The sequence below is a fragment of the Balaenoptera acutorostrata genome, chromosome 20, assembly GCF_949987535.1.
Source record: "Balaenoptera acutorostrata chromosome 20, mBalAcu1.1, whole genome shotgun sequence".
Taxonomy (NCBI): Eukaryota; Metazoa; Chordata; class Mammalia; order Artiodactyla; family Balaenopteridae; genus Balaenoptera; species Balaenoptera acutorostrata.
The window spans coordinates 12,361,591-12,386,147 of record NC_080083.1 but is presented as its reverse complement, the minus strand read 5'-3'; the positions used below and the strand labels follow the sequence as shown (position 1 = coordinate 12,386,147).

Genomic DNA, 24,557 nt, shown 5'->3' with positions numbered 1-24,557 from the left:
AAAGGAACTTCTGAGGCAGAATTGTCTGCTTTGTGTTTTCTGTAGTAGAATCAAGCAGAGCAAATAATTTACGAACATTTCGGCTGACAAGAAATACTGCGAGCTCCCTGAGGACAGAAGCCGCAATCTCTGAACATATAAGAAGCTCTCAATAAACTATTACGTTGAACAATACATGTAATGAGACTGACAAAAAGCAAAGGATCAAGGGAAAATGTCCCAAATCAAATGTTTTTCCTCCAACCCCCGCCCCCCCAGAAATCTGCCTGTCCTCCTGAGCTCCCTCTCACAATAACAGCAACCACAAAAACACATTTATTAGCAAGTCCCTGGGCTGGGTTTTCACCCACCTTGCCTATGCTCTCTGAGGACAGCACCCCCATCTTTCAGCCCCTCAGGCCTGAGCCCCTTGGCTTCTCTCCCTTTCCTCCCGCACTTCCCAGTGCTGAGTCTTCTTCCTCTCCAAGGTTGACACTGTCATCAATTCTGCCTCCACTGTCCCTGATCTAGTTCAGGCCCGTGTTACTTACTTAACTCTCTATCACACCCTATGCCGCCACCAAGTTACCTTCCTAAAATAGATATAAGATCAGGTTACTTCCCACCTCAAAAAAATTAGGTTTGCCAACTGAGATCCTACTTCCGGTCCGAGGCCTCACTCCACAGCCACGTGCTCTGAGAAGCATCCCACAACAGATCCTCCCCCAACAGACCCACCTCCCCTCTCTGCTCCCACAGCCCACTGCTTGCAGTGCCCTATCACAGCACTCACTCCATTCTGCTTCAGGTGGAATTACCAGAATGTGTGCCCTTATGTTTTCCATCTGAGTTCTATGATGACTTTGCATCCCCTGCAAAGACTTCTAACACTCCCAGCACCTAGCCCTGGCACATAGCAGGAATGGCCAAGTGCCCACTATACACGTGTTTGCACATATAAACTAACCAGTTCAAACTCTTAACCATTTATACAACAACCCGACTTAATTTCTATTATCCTTATGTATAAAGTATACCAATGACATACAGAGTAAAATAATTGTTTGGGACAAAAATATTGAAAATGAGTATTGCAAAAGTCTGATTAAATTTCATGTCCTAAAGTTCCAATGCCTAACACAAAATTCAGAAGTGATGAATCAGGACAACTAAATTGGTCCGTAAATGACAGTGTTTTATCCAAGAACCTATCCCTGTCTGCATTTGCTTTCTGGAACTCAGAATGAAGCCCAGATACACAACTCAACAATACCTGTTTTAGTACTGCTGCCAGGTGGCCGTGGACGTGTGTGTTGACGTTTTTCATCTAACAAATGTCGGACATCTGCAAATTTCTCAGGTGTTAATTTGTTACCAATTCGGTTTTTTATATTGCTTGTAGATAGAGTATCTGCCCTCATGGAGTTCCTTTAAAAAGGGGGGTGGAGGAACAGTAAACCAACTTGAACTGTGGGATAACACTCATACAACAATCTCATACTCTCTGGAAAAACAATTTAAGAAACCCGATCTAACATGGCCAACGTTCACTTACAACACCATAAACCAGTAATTATTTGCTTACAAAAGCCACGACCAGTCTGCTGTAAAGAGGCTGCTTGGGGCGAGCAGGCCCCTGAGTCTTCCGGGGTGGTTTCCACACACGGCATCTGCGAGCTATCGCAGAGCACGTACCTGCGAGCCCCCTCCTCCTGGGACAAACGCTAAGTAGAGGCCTGCAGAGGGCTGGAGGGCTGGTTGTTGTCTAGATACAACAGAGTCTAAAACCCCTTTCGTTAAAGGACAGACGTCTCTGTCAAAGACCTCTCCCACCACGTCAGGGGACGAGTTCCATTATTCTGGCAGCATTTGCCACTGGAAAGTTCTCTGAAAACTAAAAATAAGGATGTGAACAAGGCCATACAAACCAACCAGCTTAAAAGTTTTTTCTTCCCTTTTCCCAAACACACCATCAAGAACTCTTAGAGAGCACCCCAGCCTCCAGCCCTCTCTGATCCATGCATACGCGATCTGCCCTCAGGAATCTGCTCAGCTCCACTGGTCATCAAAGAACGCATATTAAAATAACTGTATTTTTTCGTCCGTGAATAGCAAAAATCAGAGTGATAATACCTAAGGTTGGTGAATTATGTAGGCAACAGGTGGTAATTTGAGTAAAACCTTTTTGGAAGGAAATTTAGCAACATCACATTTTAAAACACGTGCCTTGTCTTATGCAGTAACTAGAATTTATCTAGTTGGTGCAACAGTAAGAAAACAGAAATCCAGGGAATCCCCTGGCGGTCCAGTGGTTAGGACACCGCACTTTCACTGCCGAGGGCCCAGGTTTGATCCCTGGTTGGGGAACTAAGATCCTGCGAGCCGCATGGCGCAGACAAGGAAAAAAAAACAAAACAGAAATCTCCATCAATTAGGGATTGGTTAAACAAACAATGACACTTTCAAACAATGGACTACATACAGTTGAAAAAACAGCAGATGGAAAAAGCATATGTCAAAACAATATAACTTAATTTTTGTACAAATATATCTATAATTTCTCTATGTGTTATGTATACACATAAAACTAGCAGGAAAGTAATTCACCCAATTGCTAACAGTCGTTCTCTTAGAAGAGGATGAGATTACAGGTGACTTCACTTTCTATATCGTCTATAGTTTTTATAACAAGGATCACCTCTTGTACATTAAGAGGAAAAATCAGACGCTACAAAGGACTGAAATTAGAAAAGATAAAAGTGGATATAAAATTAAGAGGTATTAAGAAGAAGTTAGTAATTGGTATTCAAATCAAATTAAAAGCTAGCACTGATAAAAAGAGAAACTATTTTTACCTGATATTTTTCAACTGCGATTCCACTTCGTCAGCATACATCGTCATTTTCATGCTCTTCTTTGGTGAAGGCGTGGAAATCATTTTCAGTTCTAGATCATAGTCCATTTCATCTGAGTCTGAGCTGCTGGCACTGGACCGCCTAGATGTGCTCCGCTCCCGGGTCTGCTTGAGGGCTGGGAGCTCCTCGTGGTACTCCACCACCACCCTGTCATCAGCATCCATGTCCTGGTCCTCCTCTTCCTCCTCCTCCTCTTCCTCCTCTTCAATGGGTTCCTCAGGAACATTCACTAGTCCTAAGGAATTTAACCAAAAAACATTAGGAAAAGCCCTAAAACTAACAAATCCAATTTTCTATTCTACGTCAGTGACCTTTTTAAAAGATGGGATTCCCATCCTTAGAGTTTATTGGGGCATTATCTATAATAGTGCTAATCTGGTTACCATTCTGATCCCTGCAACAAAGAATGTCTAGGTAAAGTATGAACTAGCAGCCTGATGCAATATTACAAAGTTGTCTAAAATACAGACCCTCATCATTATTCACAGATTCTGTATTTGTGAATTTGCCAATTTTATTTGTAACCCCAGAATCAAAACCCATGGCACTCTGGTGGTCATTTGTGGACATGCACAGGAGCAGCAAACAATCTGAGGCACCAGCCATGCATGTTCCCAGCTGCGGGCAAACAAAGCCACATCCTTTTCGTTTCATCTCTCACACTGTAAACAAGTGTCTTTTTTGCAGTCCAGTGAGTGCTAATTTTTAACACTTTTGTGGCTTTTATTGGTGATTTTCCTGTTTAAAATAGCCTCCGAGCATAGTTCCAAAGCTGTCTGGCGTTCCTAAACACAAGAAGGCTGTGATGGCCGTATGGAGAAAGTACGTGTGTTAGATAAGCTTTGTTCGGGCATGAGTTACACCGCTGCTGGCCTTGAGTCCAATGTTAATGAACCAACAGTATGTAGTAAATAAGGTGTCTTTAAGCAGAAACACAGATCAAACAAGGTTATATATTGATCAGTTGACAAAAATGGTGTGATTAGAGTCTCTGAATGGTTTTCAATGATCACGATGACTTTATAGAACATAACCGCCATGAATAATGAAATGTACCTTTAAAGGTCATGGAAAAATGCTTGTTAAGTGGAATGCTTGAAGCAGAATATAAAATATATGTCCGCAACAGTTATTACAGTATTTATTGTGAAAAGAGACAAAGGAAAAATGTAAAATGAAATCAGTTGTTAATCTTGGAGTGCTAGAATTAGAGGCAATTTGTTTTTTTAATTTCTTTAGTATGGATATAAAGATTATATAATGAAAATATCTTAAAGTAACTGAAATTGGAAATGCCTAACTGTGTATCAGAAAAGTATGTGCGTTAACATGCAGATTTCAAATATACAGGTTTGGATATTCACATTAAATTAAAATGTAGAGATTTCACCTCTCACTGTCCCTATTACAATGATAAATGTGTATGAGTGTTATTCTGTGTTTGTATGCTGACTTGGCTGGTTCTACAAAGCATATAGAAGATTTTCACAGATCAGATTCAATATAAAAACAAATCTTTATAAAACATAATGAAAATGGTTCTTTCACAATAAGCACCAAAAGGAAGGAAGAAAGGAAGGGAGGAAGGGAGGAGGGGAGGAGGGGAGGTAGGGAGGGGGAGAGAGAGGAAGAGAAAAAGAGAAAAAAGAAGGAAGAAACAAAATGAAACCCAAGTCATGATATCGCACTTTACTGAGGCATTCACGTGCACAAGCCAATAAGCACAGAACGCTAAACACAGCAGCTTATTTTCATCAGACAAAGGAACGATAAAATGAACTCATCCAACAAAGTAATTAAATTTTTTTTCACACAGCTTTTGATATTAATAGGAAAATTAGATTCCTAAGAAAAGTTTTAATTTTTCCTACATCTTGCCTTTATTGTTAGAACAGCTTTTATAAAATCATTTGACCTCTTTGTATGGGCAATTTCAAATTAATTGTGACTTGACTTACTTTCCTAAATGTTGGCAGAGGGTGAGGGCAAGGAAGAGAGGATGATAAAGTTTGGAAACTTAAGAGACTGTATTAAGAATAAAAATATGATTTCAGGAGCCAAACATGTGTCTACCCAAGAGCTGAGCAGGCAACTACCGGAATGTCGGTGTTTATAGGATGTCAAGCCAACGTCGTCCCCAATCAGGGCTCTCTTCTTGATCACATCCCGCTGAATGCGACGGGAATGGTATCTTCGCTTCCTGCAACATTGGCAAAATAAGCACATAATCAAAAACCAACAGGAAGGGCCTTGAAATCCACTAGTTAATTTCAACTACACCCTGACACAATGTTAGGTGCTGAAACAGAGATATTTCACAGGAAACTGAAAGTCAGCATTCTCACACCATTTACCACAGTTAAAAATCTTGAATTCTTTCTTCTTGTCTTCCTTCATGTCCACACATGGTGTTGACATTCCACTGCAGAATACCAACTGAAGGATTATGAAAAGCTTACGTACTATTTAAACTATTGTATTTTAAGGTTTTGGACTCACCAAGAATTACTAAGAATTCCTTTCATGCCTCCGTAATTTGGATTCCCATATTTCATGTAATACTGACTTCTTCTCGCTGCTCCAAGTTCCTTTTTGTCATCTAAAAATTAATTACAACAGTTACCAAGGATTTCCTGTGAGTGTGAAGACAATGTTGAACGGGTTTAAAAAAAAAAAGAATGTTTTTCATGGCTGGGATCAGATCAGCACAATCTGCCAACAAAAGGGAAAGATGCACTATAAACACTCACTCTCTGAATGCCTCCTAACGCAGTGCCTTGTGGAGGGGGTGGAGTAAAATTCAGAGATGAGGGAGGTTAAGCTGCTGTTAGGGAGCTGACTTCATAGAGAAAATACTACTAACAACAATACAATATACTAGGTTCCAAGAAGCATAGGAGAGCATCAGTTATCACCAGTGTTCAGGAATCAAAAAGGCTTTTAGAAGAGGTGGCATTTTCACTGCCCCCTGAAAGATGATATTCATTTCTGAATGACAACACTCCAATAACACAGAATCAGGGGCAAAGAAACAGATTATACATAGGTCCATATATTTGGCAAACCATTTTTTTTCCAGTTTACCGTGATGTTCCTCAAAATGGCTTAAGGAAAACAGCACAGCACCATATAACCAGAATGCACACAAATGGTCCCTCGAATAAGTAAATGAAGAAAAGACCCCATTTATCAAGTTAAAATGACAGTTAACAGGAAGAAAAGGTGGTCAGTGAGCACACATATTTTCATAATATAAAGGTCTCTTGACAGCTCCCTGAGCACTCACTGAACGCAACGGATGAACACCAATGAGAATGTACCCAGTGCTAGAGATAAATTTGGTGGCACAAAGCAGAATGTGCACCCTACAAAAAACATGCCCACCAGCTCCTTGGAGAAATGGCTGATTCCAGATCTGGGGCAGGGAAAGTACAAGTTGAGTCTGGCAAAACAAGATGTTTTATCGTGCCATAGAGTAAGAAAGAACTCAAAGAATCATGAAGGCGTGTCAAAAGAACACAGTTTGAAGAGGCTCTACTGGCCAAATCCAAAATAATTTGTTAATCAAAATAATGATAGAATGAATGATAACCCATTGAATAAAACTCCATGAATCTAAACTGATATAAGTAAGTAAAAAAGATAAGTAAATACATAAACAAATGGGTAAAAAGGGAAAGCTCTTCCTTACAGCAGACTGCCAACTAATAAATGAGAGAGCTAAAAAGTCACCAATGGATCTAAAGCTATTGCATGGAAGCTGGATGAGGAACAGGCTATTTACATAACCTCAAAGCATCTCCCCACAAACCTTTAAATTATAAATGGAAAAAGAGTAACTTTATAGTGGAGAAACCTGGCGGTCATTACCTTAACCAAGTGATAAAAGCTAACATCCTCAGGAAGGGGATAAATAAATACAATGTGCCTCCTGATATGATGCACTGAAAATGACACAATGTCACTTCTGTGGTATAAACGCGCAACCTGAATTTAATTAGGAGACATCAGACAAACTAAGGGGCAGCCTATAAAATAATGAGCCTGTCCTCTTTAAAAATGTCCCAGTCAAGGAAAACAAAGGAGTAGTTCCATGTTCAGGGAGACTAAGGCGACATGGCAGACTTAAACACCCAGTCCTGGAGTGGATCCTAGTTCAGTGGGGGACTAGGATACAGAATAATCCAAATGTATTTGATAATCATCACCATTGTCATCAGCAGCAGCAGCATTAACTGTTAACACTTACACAGCACTCACTGTGTGCCAGACAGTTTTTTTTTCCCCCAGGTAGTTTTAATATACAGAGTGGGGAGCTGGTACAATCTGAATGTGGACTCCGAATTAGGTAACAGTACTGTATTAATGCTAAGTTCCCTGATTTTGATAACTGTGTGTAAAACAAAGTCCTTGTTCTTCAGAAATACTTACTGAAGTAATCAGGGGTGAAGAGTTGTCATTTCCAATTAACTCTCAACTGACTCAAACCACCCCCCCCCACACACACACATTATTAATGCGTACCAAAATCATTATGTGTAAAAAGCCTTATGAATTGTTAAGAGGCTTTTAATTTAATTCTTTAGAGAATTAGAGTTGAATGGTACTACTAGCAATGTCCAGGAAGATATTGCTGTGATACATAAAATACAATTTTAAAGTTTTCATAGTTCAGATGATAAACTGGCTGAAAAGCACATGGGACAAACCAGCTTTGACAGAAAATAACTTACTTTAGCTAGAAACCACAAAAGTATACAAATAACTAATATTCACTTTCAATGTCTGAAATTCCAACTCAGGCAGCAAGTCATTGATTTTATAAGCACAGAATATTATAGTCTGAAGGATCTTTGAGATTACTTGACCTAAGTTCTGATTCAAAAGAGAAGGTGTCACTCAATAAAAATCACTTCGATTAAAAATAAAAATCAATACCAATTATCATTTACCTTTTGTAGCAAATCTCATGAATAATCTATTTCCTTTAGCAAGTTTGTTAGCTGGACGAAGATCATTTCTTAGCAGAGACTCTTCTTCTACCTGAGACAACGTGTCCAACTTAAGAAAAAAGAGCATTTCGACATAAAAATTAAAGCCTTTTTCATATTCATTCAGCAGCAAAGTTACCATTAAGAAAGCAATCTACCTTTAATAATACCCATCAGCATTACAGCACCAGTTCCTCTGCAGGATGTCTAAGTCAGAGGTCTTCCCTGACCACCTTGTCTAAAAGAATCGTCTCCATCATTCTCTATCTGCTTACCCTTCTTTACTTTTCTTCACAGCACTCATCACCTCCTGACATTCTATTACATATCTGTGTATCAGTGTATTGTCTGTCTTCCCCACTAGAATGGAGGCTCCAACAGGGCAAGGACTTTGTTTTGCTTGACGCTATATCCCCAGCACCTAGAATTTGGTATATGGTAGGCACTTAATAAATAATTTTTAAAAGAATACACTTTAATATTTCCAACAATAGTACATACGCCATTAGGAAGTATGCCATTACTTGCTATTCCTTAATATTACTGATTCGATAGCATTTCAAAGGATTTCTCAATAAAACCATTTCCTTTCATACAGAAGTGTGAGTACTAAGATCTCAAGATGAATCATTCATTATAGCCACACAAACTTGAAGGCCAAGAGCCTGGTGCCCCCTCAGGAGGTGTAATGGTGAAAGCCAGGGGAAGAACACAAAGTACTGTATTAAGTCTTTAAGGCTTAAATACCAAGACAGTAAGCAGTTGTTTACACTGAAACCTTACAGACACTTTTGCCCTCTCACTGACCTCTACATCACTTGCGTTCTCATCTTCAACTTCCCCTTCTTCAGCCTCATCGTCATCGGAACTGTCGTCTTGCTTGTCTAAAATGGAACATGAGGGACAAGATGAATCTTAACTCCATCTCATACATGCTAAGTCTAATATTTTCTCCTCCTCTTTGCTAATGATCCAAAGCATCATAGCTTATTTCAGAAATAACTGGCGATGAGATACTATATAACACTGCACAGAAACTCAAGTTGTAAAGGACAGGACTTTTAGCCCCAAAGTCCCTCCTTTGCGGTCAGTTACCTTTTTTACTTTTCTCAGATGACTTGTCCTCATTGGCATCCTTGCTTCTTATCTTATCCAGGGCTGGCAGGGAACTCATATTGATAAGGGCTCGTGTGGCTGTCATTTCATCCAACCAAACCACGTTACCTAAAATAAGATAACACGTTACATCACATCCAAATGGTTAAGTTTCTTGAGAACAGAGACTACATCATATTCATTGCTAAAGTCTCATTCAGCTATGGACTGGCATCAGTAAATGTACACCAACTAATGAATGGAACTATAGAACCTGGTAGTAAAACTTCTTTGATAAAATCAACCTAGAGCTGCATTCCCAAACTGGGTCCCACAAAATAATGGTCAAGTACTCCATGAAAAAGGGTTCTGTATATTAAAACTGCCTGGCATATAGTGGGTGTTATACATAGGTGTTAGCAGTTCTTGATGATGATGATGGTGAAAATTCTCAAATAAATCTGGATTATCCTTTATTCTACTGCCCCCTACATGGAAGCCCTCTGCTGTTCCTTGTTATCCAGACATGCTAAATGATGTTTCCCTACTGTGAAGTGTGGGTGATGATGGCATCCATGGGATATATAGAATGGAGGCGTGACAGCCACCTGGCTTTGTAGCAATCAATTTAATTTGCTTCTTTAAGAGAATTTAGCAAGAAAAGGTTTTTGAGAAGTTTAACTTTAAAGCAGCATTTCTCAAACTTATGTTACTCCTGTATCTCAGTTTGGGAAATGAAGGTCTAAAGATTCTCATCTTTGTTAATAATATGCCACATGGTCTTGAGCAAATAATCTCCCAATTCTGTTTCTCAGTTTCTGATGTACAATACGAGATAGTGGAACTGGATGATTCTAAGGGTTCCTCTGACTCTAACATCCCTTAGCTACAGTTTTAATTAGCTAAATCAGGCGTTAGCAAATCCAGCCCACCACCTGCTCTCATTGATTCATTCATCCATCTATCCATCACCCATCCATTTATCTATTTATACTTGTACCGGCTTTATTTAGTTATAACTAACGTACGATAAACTACACACCTGCCACCTGTTTTGGTAAACAAAGTTCTACAGAGAACAGCCAGGCTCATTCAGTTATATTGTCTATGGCTGCTTTCACGCTACAACGGCAAAGCTGGGTAGATTCCACAGAGACTGTATGGCCTGCAAAGCCTACAATATTTATCATCCAGCCCTTTATAAAAAAAGGCTTGCCATCCCCTGATTTGGATGGTCTAAGTTAAGAAAAAAGAAAAAAGGAGAAAAACTTTTACTCAGTCATGCTTCTTCTTCTTTCAATGAATTAACATCTAAGAAAGCAGCCAGGAAAGCCAACTCAGCACACTGGCAGAAAGTAAAGCCAGACTAGAAGTGAGTCAAGACAAGAAGCCAGGCTTCCCTGGTGGCGCAGTGGTTGAGAGTCTGCCTGCCAATGCAGGGGACACGGGTTCGAGCCCTGGTCTGGGAAGATCCCACATGCCGCGGAGCAGCTGGGCCCGTGAGCCACAATTGCTGAGCCTGCGCGTCTGGAGCCTGTGCCCCGCGACGGGAGGGGCCGCGATAGAGAAAGGCCCGCGCACCGCGATGAAGAGCGGTCCCCGCACCGCGATGAAGAGTGGCCCCCGCTTGCCGCAACTGGAGAAAGCCCTCGCACGAACCGAAGACCCAACACAGCCAAAAATAAATAAATAAATAAATAAATAAGAAAATCCTTAAAAAAAAAAAAAAAAAAAAAAAGACAAGAAGCCAGCAGAGTGGGTACCAAAGGTCAGGCCAGACTTGGAGAGGGGACGCAAGTTAAAAATTACAGTTAGCTCACAAGTGGAACAGCCCCCAGATTAGGGCCAGCAGATGAAGCTCCAGAAAACACAGTCCAAAGCAAGCAGAGATGAGAGGTCTGGCACTGTGTCAGAGGGCTCTGGTCTAGTTCTAGGTCAGAGATAGCCCTCTGAAAAGCTGTATGGCAAGTTGCAATGACAAAGTCTAAAGCACTGAAAATGCAGCCCCAAGTCTATGCAGTTGGACCCACCCCTTTGTTGGGAAACTGTGGGTGTTAAGAGAGGCCTCAGTCATGTACCCCGGACTCAGCTGCCAACAACCAACCTCCTAGAGGCCTGATCACCACCTCTGAGCTGACCTAGAACACGCATGGAGTATGATCTGGCAGACTGGTTAATGCACTCTGGTTCTCAGCAGTGGGCAACTTTTTCTCTCCTAGGCTAAAGGCAGAGGTTAGCCATAGTGTGGCCAAAATCATTCACCATTTGAGATGGCAAAAATTCTTTTAAAATCATAAACAAAAGCATATTCAAGTAACTTGGGTTACTTACAGGAGGTATCATCCAACCACTCAATGTGGGCCGGAGGATATTCTTTAAAATAGGAAAAGACATCCTGGGTACTCATCTCATCTACGCCGCAAATGTAGATTGTCTCCAGTCTCACTTTGGGGATTGCTAGAAAAACAAGACACCTGCTGTTGCACAATCCACCAGGAGCCCATTGTAACAGTTCAGATAATAGGTATTTTCAAAAGAAATATGCTGAAAGAGATGATAATTATTTCAAAAGAAAATGAGACTTGACAGTAAGGTAAACTATTTTAATTTTTATCACACAGCAATAGCATTAAACAAATGACTATTCAGAATGGGCTTATTAGGCTGAGAAAGATTAAACAAATGGTGTTGATAATATACATGATACCTCGTATCAAAATGACCTGTAATAATAAAAGCAATACAGAATTCAACAGGATTATTCATTGAACTTGATACACTGATTCTAAAATTTTTTAAAGATATGTCAATGAGAAATGTGCGATAGTCAAGACAGTTCTGAAAAGAAGAAGAGACACTGCCCCTAGATGTAAAGCAAAGTATGAAAGTAGAGCAAAGAAATCCTACAAATCAATAGAAATGACAGCCCCAAATAAAAATGGGCAAAGGATATGAGCAGGCAATTCACACAAAAAGAAAGAGAAAAGGCCAATAAACATGAAGAAATGGTTGACCTCACTACTATCAGGATAATCCACCTTAAAACAAGATATCAGTTTTCATTGACCAGGTTTTTTTGTTTGTTTGTTTTTTTAATTTATTTATTTTTGGCTGCGTTGGGTCTTCGTTGCTGCGCACGGGCTTTCTCTAGTTGCGGCGAGTGGGGGCTACTCTTCATTGCGGTGTGCGGGCTTCTCATCGTGGTGGCTTCTCTTGTTGCGGAGCACAGGCTCTAGGCGCGTGGGCTTCAGTAGTTGTGGCTCACGGGCTCTAGAGCGCAGGCTCAGTAGTTGTGGAGCACGGGCTTAGTTGCTCCGCAGCATGTGGGATCTTCCCGGACCAGGGCTCAAACCCGTGTCCCCTACATTGGCAGGCGGATTCTTAACCGCTGTGCCACCAGGGAAGCCTACTGACTATGTTTTTAATTCATGTCTTTTAGTATCAATTGGATGCAGTGTGGAGGAAAGAGCCGCTCCCTCTGCTGGTGGGAGTGTGAACTGGCACAGCCACTCTGAAGGGCAACTACGAGTGTCTATTACAAATGTAACTTAGCACATGCCCTATAGGCATAGGAATTCTCTTCAGTATCTATCCTAAACACACATGGGTTCACAGAGTGGTTCACACAAAGATGTTTGTTGCAGCACTATTTTAATAACCCAGTAGCTATCAGAGTAATAAATTATGGTTTAGCCATATTAAATGAATCATGGTTTATCCATATTATAGAATATTAAGCAGTTAAAAACAATGAGATAATTTATTATATACCATGGAAAGATTCTAAGACACATTACTGAGTGAAAAAAAGCTGCAGAAAAATACATACATTAAAAAAATTAAAACATAAATATAACCATATATTTTCTAAGGGTATACATTTGTGTACACAAATACATAGAAGAAAGTCTGGAATAATTCACTCCACACTGATAAGAGCTGTTACCTCTGGGAAGGAAGAAATGTTGAAGGCTGTGGTCTAAAGGAACCTCAGCCTTACCAGAATTGTGTTAAATTTTTACTAAATACTTTAAGCACATTATCTCATTTAATCTTTCTAATTGTGAAATATGCAAATATATCAACAAAGAAAAAATATTTTTTAAATACCTGTATATCCACCACCTAGCTTTACGCCTAAATTCTTAAAAAGATTTGAGGCAAATAAAACACTACATATAAAACTAGGACCTGGGCTTCCCTGGTGGTGCAGTGGTTAAGAATCCGCCTGCCAGCGCAGGGGACATGGGTTTGAGCCCTGGTCTGGGAAGGTCCCACATGCCGCGGAGCAACTAAGCCTGCGCTCTAGAGCCCGGGAGCCACAACTACTGAGCCTGCGAGCCACAACTCCTGAAGCCCAGGTGCCTAGAGCCCATGTTCTGCAACAAGAGAAGCCACCACAATGAGAAACCCATGCACCGCAGAGTAGCCCCCGCTCACCTCAACTAGAGAAAGCCCGCACACAGCAACAAAGACCCAATGCAGCCAAAAATAAATAAATAAAATAAATTAAAAAAAAACCAAAACACCCTAGGGCCTGTGTAAGCTCTCCACGTCTCTTCTCTCCCCGACTTCTCCAAAGTAGTTCTGTCAAGAAGTCAGCATCTGGGACTTCCCTGGTGGCGCAGTGGTTAAGAATCTGCCTGCCGGGCTTCCCTGGTGGTGCCGCAGTGGTTAAGAATCTGCCTGCCAATGCAGGGGACACGGGTTCGAGCCCTGGTCCGGGAAGATCCCACATGCCGCGGAGCAACTAAGCCCGTGCACCACAACTACTGAGCTCGCATGCCACAATTACTGAAGGCTGCGAGCCTAGAGCCCGTGCTCCGCAACAAGACAAGCCACTGCAATGAGAAGCCCGTGCAACAAAGAGTAGCCCCTGCTCGCCACAACTAGAGAAAGCCCACATGCAGCAATGAAGACACAACACAGCCCAAAAAATAAATTAATTAAAAAAAAAAAAAGAATTCAGCATCCATTACTCCTAAATATGTTTTTATATGTCATATATTTTATTTAAAACAAATGAACTTGGAAATACATGTGAATACTTTCAGATAAAAGTTTTTTAATTTTTTTTTTTGTCATTTTGAAGAGTAAAAGATAGGTTTAATGGGAGCCCATTAGGTGTGGCCAGAATAAATCAGGTAAGTATCTTCCTGCCAACTCAGATTCATGAAGACAGAGATACCATCAGGACTTATGAATCCTGGGACTTCCCTGGTGGTCCAGTGGTTAAGAATCTGTGCTTCCACTGCTGAGGGGATGAGTTCAATCCCTGCTCAGGGAACTAAGATCCCGCATGCTGCATGGTGCGGCCAAAAAAAAAAATAAGATTTATGAATCCTTAGCAAGTCCTTATTAGTGACCAGCAGTGCAACAATGAACAGAACCCCAAATGAGATGGACGTCCACACTGGACATGCAGAGTAACTCTACCACGCAGGATGGGAAACTGAAGAGGTAGCCCAGGGGACCTTCTCAGTTCTTCAAGCTAAAAGCCATGGTTTTGGAGGAAAAAGTCCTATGGGAAGTAAAGAGATGGTTTTGAAGAGGGTAAACAACAAGGAGAGCTCCTGGTGAGGGTAGAGGAATCAGACTGAGGAGGAGGCAGAAGAAAATCTTGTAGGAGATGCTGATATGAAGGATTTAATCATATATGAGACAAGCTCAAGATCTGATGGAAGCCTGCCAATGTCACTGCTTAAAATAAAACAAAGCAACAAAGAAGGCGCCTAGATTTATGCCCAGATGATGAGAAAGGACTAATTGCTGAGGTGGCAGTGAACAAATGAACTGGGGAATGAGAACTGGGCATTTACTGAGTGTTGACTACAAGCAAGGTGGTGAGGGAATCATCTTGGATTTTCCAACAGGAAAGAAGACAATGGATGACAGGTCGTAGGACACAAAACTCAAGTCTTTAGGAAAGCAGATTTCTGAAAATCCAGAGAAAAAGTAGCCAGTTTCAAAGCCTCAGATTAGAATGATCAAAAAATCTGGAAGACACTAAATACAGTAGCTCAGAGTATGAGAGGTGATCCCAAGAAAAGAGAAAGCAGCAAAGCTTAGGTGAGCACAACTCACCAAAGAACACATATGGGAGACAGAAAAAGGGTAAATTACCAATATAAGAGAATAAATGTAAGAAATGTATGAATCTGAAAGACTACATCAGGCTCTATAATAACATGGAAAATGCTGATGACAGACTGTCAAGTGAAAAGGAAGAAAGCAGTAGGACTACAAAGGGAAATGCAAAAATAAAGTCCATACCCAGAAAAGATTAGAAGGAAATGCACAAAATGCTGACAATGACTGCATTTGGGTGGTGCACTGTGGGCAACTTTTCTTCTTACTTTACTTTCCAAATTTTCTTTGGTGGACATGAATTGTTTGTCTAACATCTAACAAAGAAAAGGTTACAGTCCAGCGCAAATAGGCTCATCAAAAATGCCGATGGGGGACTTCCCTGGTGGTCCAGTGGTTAGGACTCGGCGCGTTCTCTGCCATGGCCCCGGGTTCAATCCCTGGTCGGGCAACTAAGATCCCACAAGCCGAGTGGCACAGCCAAAAAAAGAAAAAAAAGCCAATGGTTGTGTTTTTTTTCCCCAAGTGTTTGGAGCAACATTGCTTTGGGAAAATGATGCAGGAAAAAGGGCAGAACTGTTGATCTATTTTGCTGTACTACTAAAGGACAGTAGAATAGCTATCATTAAGTAAGAACTAAAACCCAAGATAGGTGACAAGGGTTTTAGAAATAGTTTTAATAGATTTAAATCTTCTAATCTAGAATTACACCCCACTGTACTAACCAAAACACAAAGCAGTGATTTCAGAATTAGGTAGTAATCTCTAAAAAGTTGCAGGGAAGGAACGAGGTACCTTAAAGCCTTGAGAAGGACTAATTCTGTACTGATTATCAGAAAAGAGGAAAAGAGAAATTCCCAAACGATGCAAAAGATTGTCATTCTCTTAAATTTTTAAAAAATAGCTTATCAGACAGAATCTCTGATCCCTTAAGAAACCAAGTCTTTCCCACAGGAAATGACATGAGTTCACTAAGAAGCAAGCCAGCTAACCTCTTTTCTTTTTTGATTGGATTAGCAGGCAAAGAAATTCAAAGAATACCACAGACACAGACTCAAGTTTATTAAGGCATGTAATCTAGTTCCCCATGACAATAAAATGATAGGTGGGCCTGATAACAGAATAAGACTATAATTCATGGATCTGTGTGTCATGGCATGATACGGGATCATCCTGTTTGACATTTACCAACAACTGGATAAAGATGCAGAAGCCATGCATACCAAAGTGAGGAGTGCAGCTAAAATGCTGAAAGGCAGAGTCAAGACGAAAATTAACTCTGTAGCCTGAAATGGAGTCTTGAAATCAAGATGCAATTTAATAGGGATAAATAAAAAGGCAACTTTCTAAAATGTCTCAAGTACACGATGAGAAAGACTGTTTTGATAGGCGCAATTCCTGAGGGAAAGAACTGGTGCTTAGGTTGACTAGAAGATGACTACTATGAAATGGCTGGGACAGAAACCGTGGTCAGAGTCCTGCCATGCATTGCACGAATCCAACCAAATCTGGAATCTGTACCTCATCTGATGAAGGACATTTAGAAACTCGGAAGGGTCTAAAGGAGGGAGACCAGAAAGTCATGTCATATAAGAAAGTTTAGGGAATGGGCTGTCCATTCCTTCACCTGAAGAGTTACTGTGTGAATGAGGAAAGGACTTAATGTTGTTCTAAGAGTTACACAATCACTAAAAGACAGAAATTACTAGAAAGCAATTTTTGTTCAACATGAAGAAGTATCCAAAAACAAGACCGTGGGGACTTCCCTGGTGGTCCAGCGGTTAAGACTATGTGTTTCCATTGCAAGGGGCACGGATTCGATCCCTGGTTGGGGAACTAAAATCTCACATGCCACAGGGTGCGGCCAAAAAGAAAGAAAAATAAATAAACAGTGTGCATGCCTTAATTAAAACAAAAACAAAAACAAGACTGACTGCTTCATAAATAGTTCTCATGCCACCACTAGGAAATGTTCAGGCAGAGGCCATGGGGAACTTTGCCAAAAGGCCTGCAGCACTGGGCAGGAGGTGGGATCCAGATGACCTCTAAGGTCCCTTCCAACCATGAGAGCTTTGATCTTGGAGATAAAGAGAAGCTGCTTGACACTGTCACTCAGAAGTAGTGAGTTACTCCTGCTGAGGACTGGTCTAGTGCAGCGCATCCCAAACCGCATCCCTGAAGCTGGCAGAGAGGTTAGGAACACAGGCTTCAGTCAGACCAGCCTTCGAATCCCAGCCTTGCTACTTACTACCTGTGGGACCTTGGGCAAGTTTCTCAACCTCTCAGCGCCTTACTTTCCTCACCGGTAAAACAGAAATGACAAATACTTTCCCTGCAACAGGGTTGTTGGAAGGATAAGCTAACCACATAGCAGAGTGATTGGCACACAGTAAGCGTGTATCAAATGGTGCATTTTATTACTGTTGATGTTAAGAAGAAGAAATAACTCGACACCTGCTGTGGCCGCAGGAACCAAGATGCTTTACTCCAGTGTCCCCCTTCTCCCAAGAGGCTGGACCACTTAGATGACTGTTTGGAAGATGGAGAATGCCAGATAATAGTAATAACTAACATTTACTATATGCCAGACACCACTCTAAGAATCATAACATTTTGTTAGAGCCTCCCAACCACCCTATAAGAACTAACGTTAACCTGCCTTTCCAGATGAGGAGACTGAGGTTCTTAGAGGCTAAACAACTTACCTAAGGTCAAAGAGCTAGAAAGTGACAAGTCAGGATCTGAATACAGGCAGTCAGACTTCAGAACCCATGCTCTTAACCACAACACCAGTGGTTCTCAATCCTGACTGCACATTAGAATTACCTGAGGAGATATAAAAATAATAACTATCTCTGAGATCTGTCCAAACCCATTCCTGCACTCTAATTTAAAATGATCTGGGAAAGGCAGCAGGGTTCTCTGGAGTTCAAGAACACACTCCAAAGCCATGCTGCCTCCTGGATCAAAAACAGGTTGTAATGAGCAACTGACATTCCAGGCAGATCTATTGTTTTTAGGAGAATCTTTAAAACCATGAGATCGGGATTACTTTCAAAAAAACATTTTTTTAAAAACTAAAATTTAACCCTGAAAGTGATCATTTTCAGGAAGGTATCCTATTCCCATTTTACGACAAGGAAAGTGAGACCTAAAAAGGTTCACTAACTCGCCCGCATTCACTAAGGAACTGAGACTAGATCCCAGGAGGGCTCAGCACTCTAAAGAGCCCCAACACAGGTGGGAAGAGAGGCTGAAGTGGGTAATTAGGGATGCTTCACAGAGGCAGTGACATCTGAACCAGACAAAGCATGGGACAAGGAAGGGCAAATCCACAGAGTGACAGGCATGAGCAAGACCAGAAGCAAGATGTCACAAGGAATGCTTACAGGACTAGAAGTAAACAGGTGGGGTGCTTTCAAGGTGGAGTTGTAGGAGAGGCCTCAGACATCTGCTTGGGTCTAGACTGTGCAGGCACATGAATGCCAAGCTGCACAGCTGGCCTTGGCCTTCATAGGACTTTTCCTGAAACAGAAATCCACTCAAGCAGATGCCTGGACGCCTGGCCTGCAAGGGAAGCAAGGTCATATTTCCAAATTGAACTCATTATGCAGAAAAAAGGAGTAAAGCAGCATCCAGAGTTGAGCTCTGCATGTGAGCTACTCTGTCCCCTGGCATGGAATGAGGTTTGGGTCTCCGGTATCATATCACATATTGTAAGGCAATAGAGCAAAGTAGTTAAGAGCAAGGCTTTAGAGTCAGATAAACCTGGGTTCTAACCCTGACTCTACTTTTACTAGCTGTGTAAACCTGGGCATTTATTTAACTTCTTTGGGCCTGTTTCCTTTGTAAAATAGGGATAAAAATACATTCCTCATGGGGTTGTTGTGAGAAATGAGTACGAAACAAATATGTAACCTGCTAATTAACACAGTGCCTGGTAAGAGAGCAAGTTCCCAACAAACAGTCGCTATTCTTTCATTCATTCAACATGTTTTTATCAAACAAGCAAGCCTAGAGAAACTCACACAGCAGAGCACAGACCTTTAACATGCATTCAGAAGGCTGCCTATTAAGCCCTTCACAAATCCCAAATTTGCAAATACAACAGAGGGCGATCATTTGCATTTATGGAATAATAAACATGACTGTGAACTCACTAAAAGGGTAATAATAATTTTCCCCTCGATTTATAAATTGCTTTCGAAAACTGGGGTAGATTACTAGATATGATAATTCAGGGTGAGTTTCAGGAAGCGTAATACTTACCCTAACAAAACACAAAAATAAAATAAAATCACAAGCCTGTATCAACCGAAGTATTAATGGTATACCCCCCCCCACCAATCTGACTTCCCTAAAAGAGAGTCTCACTGTGATACACTCCCACTACATTTAAAGGCAAAGAAAAGTTAACACTTCTATGTTAAAAGCAGAAAATGAGTAAGAGTCCATAGAAGCACAGTTCTAATCTCAGCTCTGCCACCAACTAGGTGACGTTCTCTGGGGCTTCTCAGAGAAGACAATCTCCTTTTTTCCAGCTCTAACATCTGAGAGACAGCTAATGCAGCTCAACTTTAACAGGTCACCTCAGAAATGGGGAATTCACAAGTTCCTTCCTTTGGCAGTATTTGGATGAGGACTGGACATGCAAGGCAAGGCCAGAAGCATGAGGCCATGGCAGGGAAAAGTGATTCTCTGGGAAAATGTGGAAAAATTCCCCCCAAACACCCTGTACCTTTCTTCATCATGTCTCGGTCCAAGGCTACATTTCTTTGGGCAAGATTTACTTCTGATCGAAAATGGAAGCGCTTGGCTCGCTGTTCTTTCTTTTCAATTGCTTCCTAGAAGGTACAGAAAAAGCCAAAGAAGTGAAACATGGAGGAGGAAAGTTAAATCACAAACACAAAATGATGCATCAGTGACAAGTAACTTAGAAGAAATAAGCAACATTGTGCCTTTAATAATTTTTGCAAAGAACTAGATATTCACATTCAATGACTGGGAGGGTGTACACTAATACTGCTACAATTTGTAATAATCTCTACAATGATTCAATGCCTATCCCTGTATCTGGGACATAGTAGGAATTCAATGAATATTTGTTGATTCAGTGAGTAATGAATAATAGTTTGACATTTATTATTAGGAATCATGCAAACAAATTGTAACTAAACAATCTTAACCCTCCAATTTTCCAGGTGCAGAAACTGAGGCACAAAGAAACTTAAAAGGTTTGCTAGAGGCACTTCAGCTAATAAGGGGCAGATCTTCTGATCTCAGTGCTATTTCTAGAAGCCCCACCACCACCCCCATTTCACAAAGTCTGTGTGCATGGTAATCACACCTATCACATTATGTCTGCCTGAGCAGTCCACTCCCTAAAGCTTTTTCTGCATTTGAAAATAACACTGAAGCAAAGAAACTCTCTCCTCTATTCTAAACTTGTGTCCACAGAATTGCCAGTTTTCATCTATAAGTGACAAGAAGCATTGATGCTCTCTAAAAAACAAAACAATCAGTTTCCTAAATTTTTTTCCAAGAGGTAAAATAAATCCAGGTCCAACTATGGGTTTCTGATAGCTTTTAGGAAACTTCACTAATTGTATATTGACTTTGCCACACTAATTGAAGGTCTGACTATAGAAAGCTTGTGGGGATTGGTAAAGCAGCAACACTTGTTATTTCCCAATAGTTATGCCAATTTTCTTCACTTAAGTTTTCCCAGTGGAAACAACTAATCTACCTTCCTTTAGTAAGACTGAAGTACCAATTCTTGGCTACCACCCTTTCCCCCATATATTTGTTTCATATAATGGTAAACGGTGTAGGCTTAAGAAGAGTACTGTACACTTCTTTTTCAATTACAATAAGAAAACATCTTCACTTTATTCTATTTTCTTGTCAAAAAAGATGATCAGTTCTTTCTTTCGGCCTTTAGGCAATCAGAGACAGATTGAGACCCAGATAAAACACAAAAAAGTAAGCATGACATACTTATTTTTATTTTTGCTTTCATACATCCAATATAGTAACACAGTATTATTTATTCAGAATCGTAACTTAAACTCTGTTCGGAACTTAATTGCACACATTAAAATCAGAAACAATGTTTAAGCTGAATATCATCAGCAATTAAAGCAACAAATAAGTATCAACTGTTTATTGTAAAGAAAATAATATGTTTGGTTCTGTGAAGAGTTACAGTGAAGCTGGTAATCTAGTAACAGCAATCACTAGAAAAAAGGCAATACTCCCAGGTACTGAGAATAATTCAGTCCACTTGGCCTTCAAAGTTTAGCCACACACACACATTCAGGAAATCCTATTTTTCTAGGCCTCAACCAGTGAGGAATAAAGACATTTACTAAGGGCCTACTATGTGCAAGGCACTTTCATGTTTTGCTTCATTTAAAGTGGAAACAGTTTACACATTTTTAAAGAATGGACAGCTTAAAAAAACACTCCAGTGCAGAACTTTTTCTTGGACATGGTTAAGCACAGGCATCTAGGTACAGTGATTGTATCTTCTCATGGATTCAACAACACACAAATGCTGTCCGAATGTTTTCAGGATGCATGAAGGCATCACTGTATAACACAAAACTTAAACCTAAAAAAAAAGTTTCAGTCCAACAACAAAAGAAAAAAGGAGGTAAAGAATAATTGCTGTTCTACAACTCCTAGAGATTTGTTCTTTAAGTTCACCTGCTTCTCAAAATGAATAAATTAATCATGGTCTGTCTTACCTTGGAGGTGACATCAATTCCAGTGATGAAGCTGCCAGCCTTGTTTTCATATCTTCTGCTTGTGTCCTAACACGAAGGGGATGGGTGAGAATTGCTAACGAGCAACTGACGACAAGCACATGATAAACAACAGCCTGACAACCGATTCCTTCTGGATAGTCGTTCTTTTCAGCAATCCTTCCCCCGCCCTGACAACTCCATATTATGGGGAAGCCTGTCCCAGTGACTCCATGTAGCAATCAACCACTCTACCAAGAAGGCTTTTCTAGGCCTATCCACAACCTAAAGTAATTCCATCTACTGAAGATATCCGTGTAAATGAAAATCTAAAGGCGTTCGTGAAAAATATCCAAGATGAGGCACAGTCACTTATCTCCTCAACCCAGACTGGACAAATTCATTGTGCCAGGCCACCAGATGGAGCACAAGTCTTCACCAAAATGCAGAAAGTCAGGACTCACCTCGACCTTCTGGGGAAAACACAGCACAGTGCAATGAAAACAGGATGGGATTTGGAAGCCTGGGGACTCAAATCGCAGCTCTGACGTTCACTGATTACATGACACTGTACAATTCCTTTGGCCTCTCTGGGCCTAGGTTTCCTCTGTGGTATCTGCCTACCTTTCTGACCTCTTTTAACTGCTCTCCCACTTGTGCTACAGAACTTTACCTTTCTCCAACAAAACAATCTTGTTCCCATCTCAGAGCCTCTGCACTTACTGTTGCCCCTGCTGGGAACGCTCTCTTCCAAATCTGCACATGGCTGGCTCCTTTTTGTCACTTAGGGTTCAGCTTAAATTTCACTATCTCAGAGGACTTTCCCGACCATCCTATGCCATTCTGCTTCCTGCTCTGCACACCCTCCCTGCCCTCTGCACGCTTCCATCCCATTAACATGCTTTATTCTCTCCACAGCACTCACCACTACCGTAAATTATTAGTTTACTTGTGTCCCCCCAACTGGAACATACACTCCAGGACACAGTCTGGTCTTGATCTTGGTCAAGTGCCTAGGACTGTGGCTGGCACTAAGTGGGGGACGCAGTAAGTACATGTTGAACTGAATGAATGCAGGGATGATAACACCTACTTCACAACCTCAGTGATATTTTAAATGATATAATGTACTAAATGGTAAAATGCCACTATGTTAATTGTTGTTGCCAGAGTCATTATAATTTACTGTCTTTAGTGCTCTTAACTTTCTTCTTTTTTTTTTTTTTTTACCTTTTTCCATAATCTTAATTTAAAAGCAAGACTAACAGACATGTGCTAAAAAGTAGTCCCTGTTAGGTGAGAAATTAAGTACATGAGAGGAGCCATGCAGGCCTGAGACCAGCCCTAAGAACCGAACACAAGACCACCAAACCACAAGCAAAAACACCTCTCAGCATCCCCATTGTGATAAAAGAGGGACCAAGGACCACTGCTGGTTCACTGATGTTTTGTCTTCATTAAGGGTGAGATGTTGGAACCACGGTGTAACAGCGGAGCCGCGCGGGGACAAGATGACCCCCAAGTCACAACAGAAACACTGAGTTTCTGCAGCTGACAAGCCCAGCTCTCCCAAGGGAAACCGCGAGTGCTATGTTTAACAGACACCAGCTCCACCGGAGCAGGACCCACAAGGAGACCGGGATGCCCGCGCCACTCGACAGTTCTTTCTGGGCCGCTCCTGGTTCTGTTCCCGCCCGGGGCTCGCCCTTTATCTCAAGCCCCCAGATAAGCCCAACCCTTCCTCATTCACCCTCTTGCACAGACTGACTCGGAGGGGCAGCGAAGGGGGTGTCCTCAACTACCCCCAGCTCTTCCCCACCTCCTCCAGCCCCCTCAACACCCATTTCCGGGCGCCCCAGCGTCCTTTCTCTCGCTCCCCGTCTCTGCTCAAGCCTGGCGCCCCCGCCCCCCGGGCGCTCGCCCCCCTCACCCCTTCCCCAGACTTCCCCCGGCCCCGGCCACCTCCCCTTCCGGCCCCCTCCGGCGCGGGACACTCGCTCAGCGACCTCCTCCTCGCCCTCGCCCCCGCCCCCCGCCCGTACCGGGATCAGTTCCTTCAGCGAGCGCCGAACCGGCACGACCTCCAGCTCGCCCTCCTCCACCTCCATGGGCTCCGGCTCGCCGCGGTCCAAACCTGACTCCGCTTCAGGCGACGGGGGCCCCAAGGCCGGCCCCGCTGGGACCTCCGCCTTCAACGACACTCGCAGGCCCCGTACGGCCGCCATCGCCGCCCGCCGGCCGCACCACTGAGAGCTCGCCCCGCACACCGCGGGCTAGAGCGCCACTGCCACGGGCCACACACCAGCCGCTACCTAGAGCGTCGCCTGCTGCGGCTAGAAGGCTCTCTTCAGCGCCGACGCCCCCTGGTGGTGGGAGGAACCCTGGACGGCTGGAGCGGGAGCTGGTGAAGAGGAGGCGGGACCGAGTGGGAACGGAGGCAGGGCCTGCTGGAGGGGGCGGGGCCTGGAGCAGTTCGCTACAGTCTGGGCTTAGAAAATAGCTACACCTTGAGCAGTAAACTTGTAATCAAAGCTAATTTTACTGAATTATCATTACCTGCCAGTGACTGTTCCAAGCGCTTGAATCCTCACAACAACCCTATGAAGTTACTACTATTACTATCCCCATTTCACATTTGAGGAAACTGAGGCATTGAAATTTACCCAAGGTGACAGGCTATTTAAAGGACAAAATCTGGATGCGAGCCTTGGCAACCAGAATGAGCCTTGGTCTATCACTTCTGG

The 24,557-nt window shown here is 42.0% G+C and overlaps 1 protein-coding gene across 2 annotated transcripts in view; it reads right to left on the bottom strand.

The window, feature by feature from the left end:
- The window catches only part of NCBP3 (nuclear cap binding subunit 3), a 35,078-nt gene extending 10,950 nt beyond the window's left edge, over positions 1-24,128 (bottom strand). Inside the window, exons 1-11 of one of the 2 annotated variants that reach the window (XM_007177435.2) lie at positions 23,856-24,128; positions 21,817-21,882; positions 19,806-19,911; positions 11,312-11,437; positions 8,981-9,109; positions 8,693-8,769; positions 7,847-7,955; positions 5,394-5,493; positions 4,991-5,094; positions 2,835-3,129; positions 1,253-1,407 (exon numbers count right to left, since the gene is read on the bottom strand). In XM_007177435.2, the coding sequence (XP_007177497.1) occupies positions 1,253-1,407; positions 2,835-3,129; positions 4,991-5,094; positions 5,394-5,493; positions 7,847-7,955; positions 8,693-8,769; positions 8,981-9,109; positions 11,312-11,437; positions 19,806-19,911; positions 21,817-21,882; positions 23,856-24,038 (1,450 nt within the window). In that variant the 5' untranslated portion in view covers positions 24,039-24,128. The remainder of the gene's footprint in view (positions 1-1,252; positions 1,408-2,834; positions 3,130-4,990; positions 5,095-5,393; positions 5,494-7,846; positions 7,956-8,692; positions 8,770-8,980; positions 9,110-11,311; positions 11,438-19,805; positions 19,912-21,816; positions 21,883-23,855) is intronic. The other variant, XM_007177433.2, reaches the window with a different exon arrangement.
- Between the last annotated feature and the right edge of the window lie 429 nt (positions 24,129-24,557).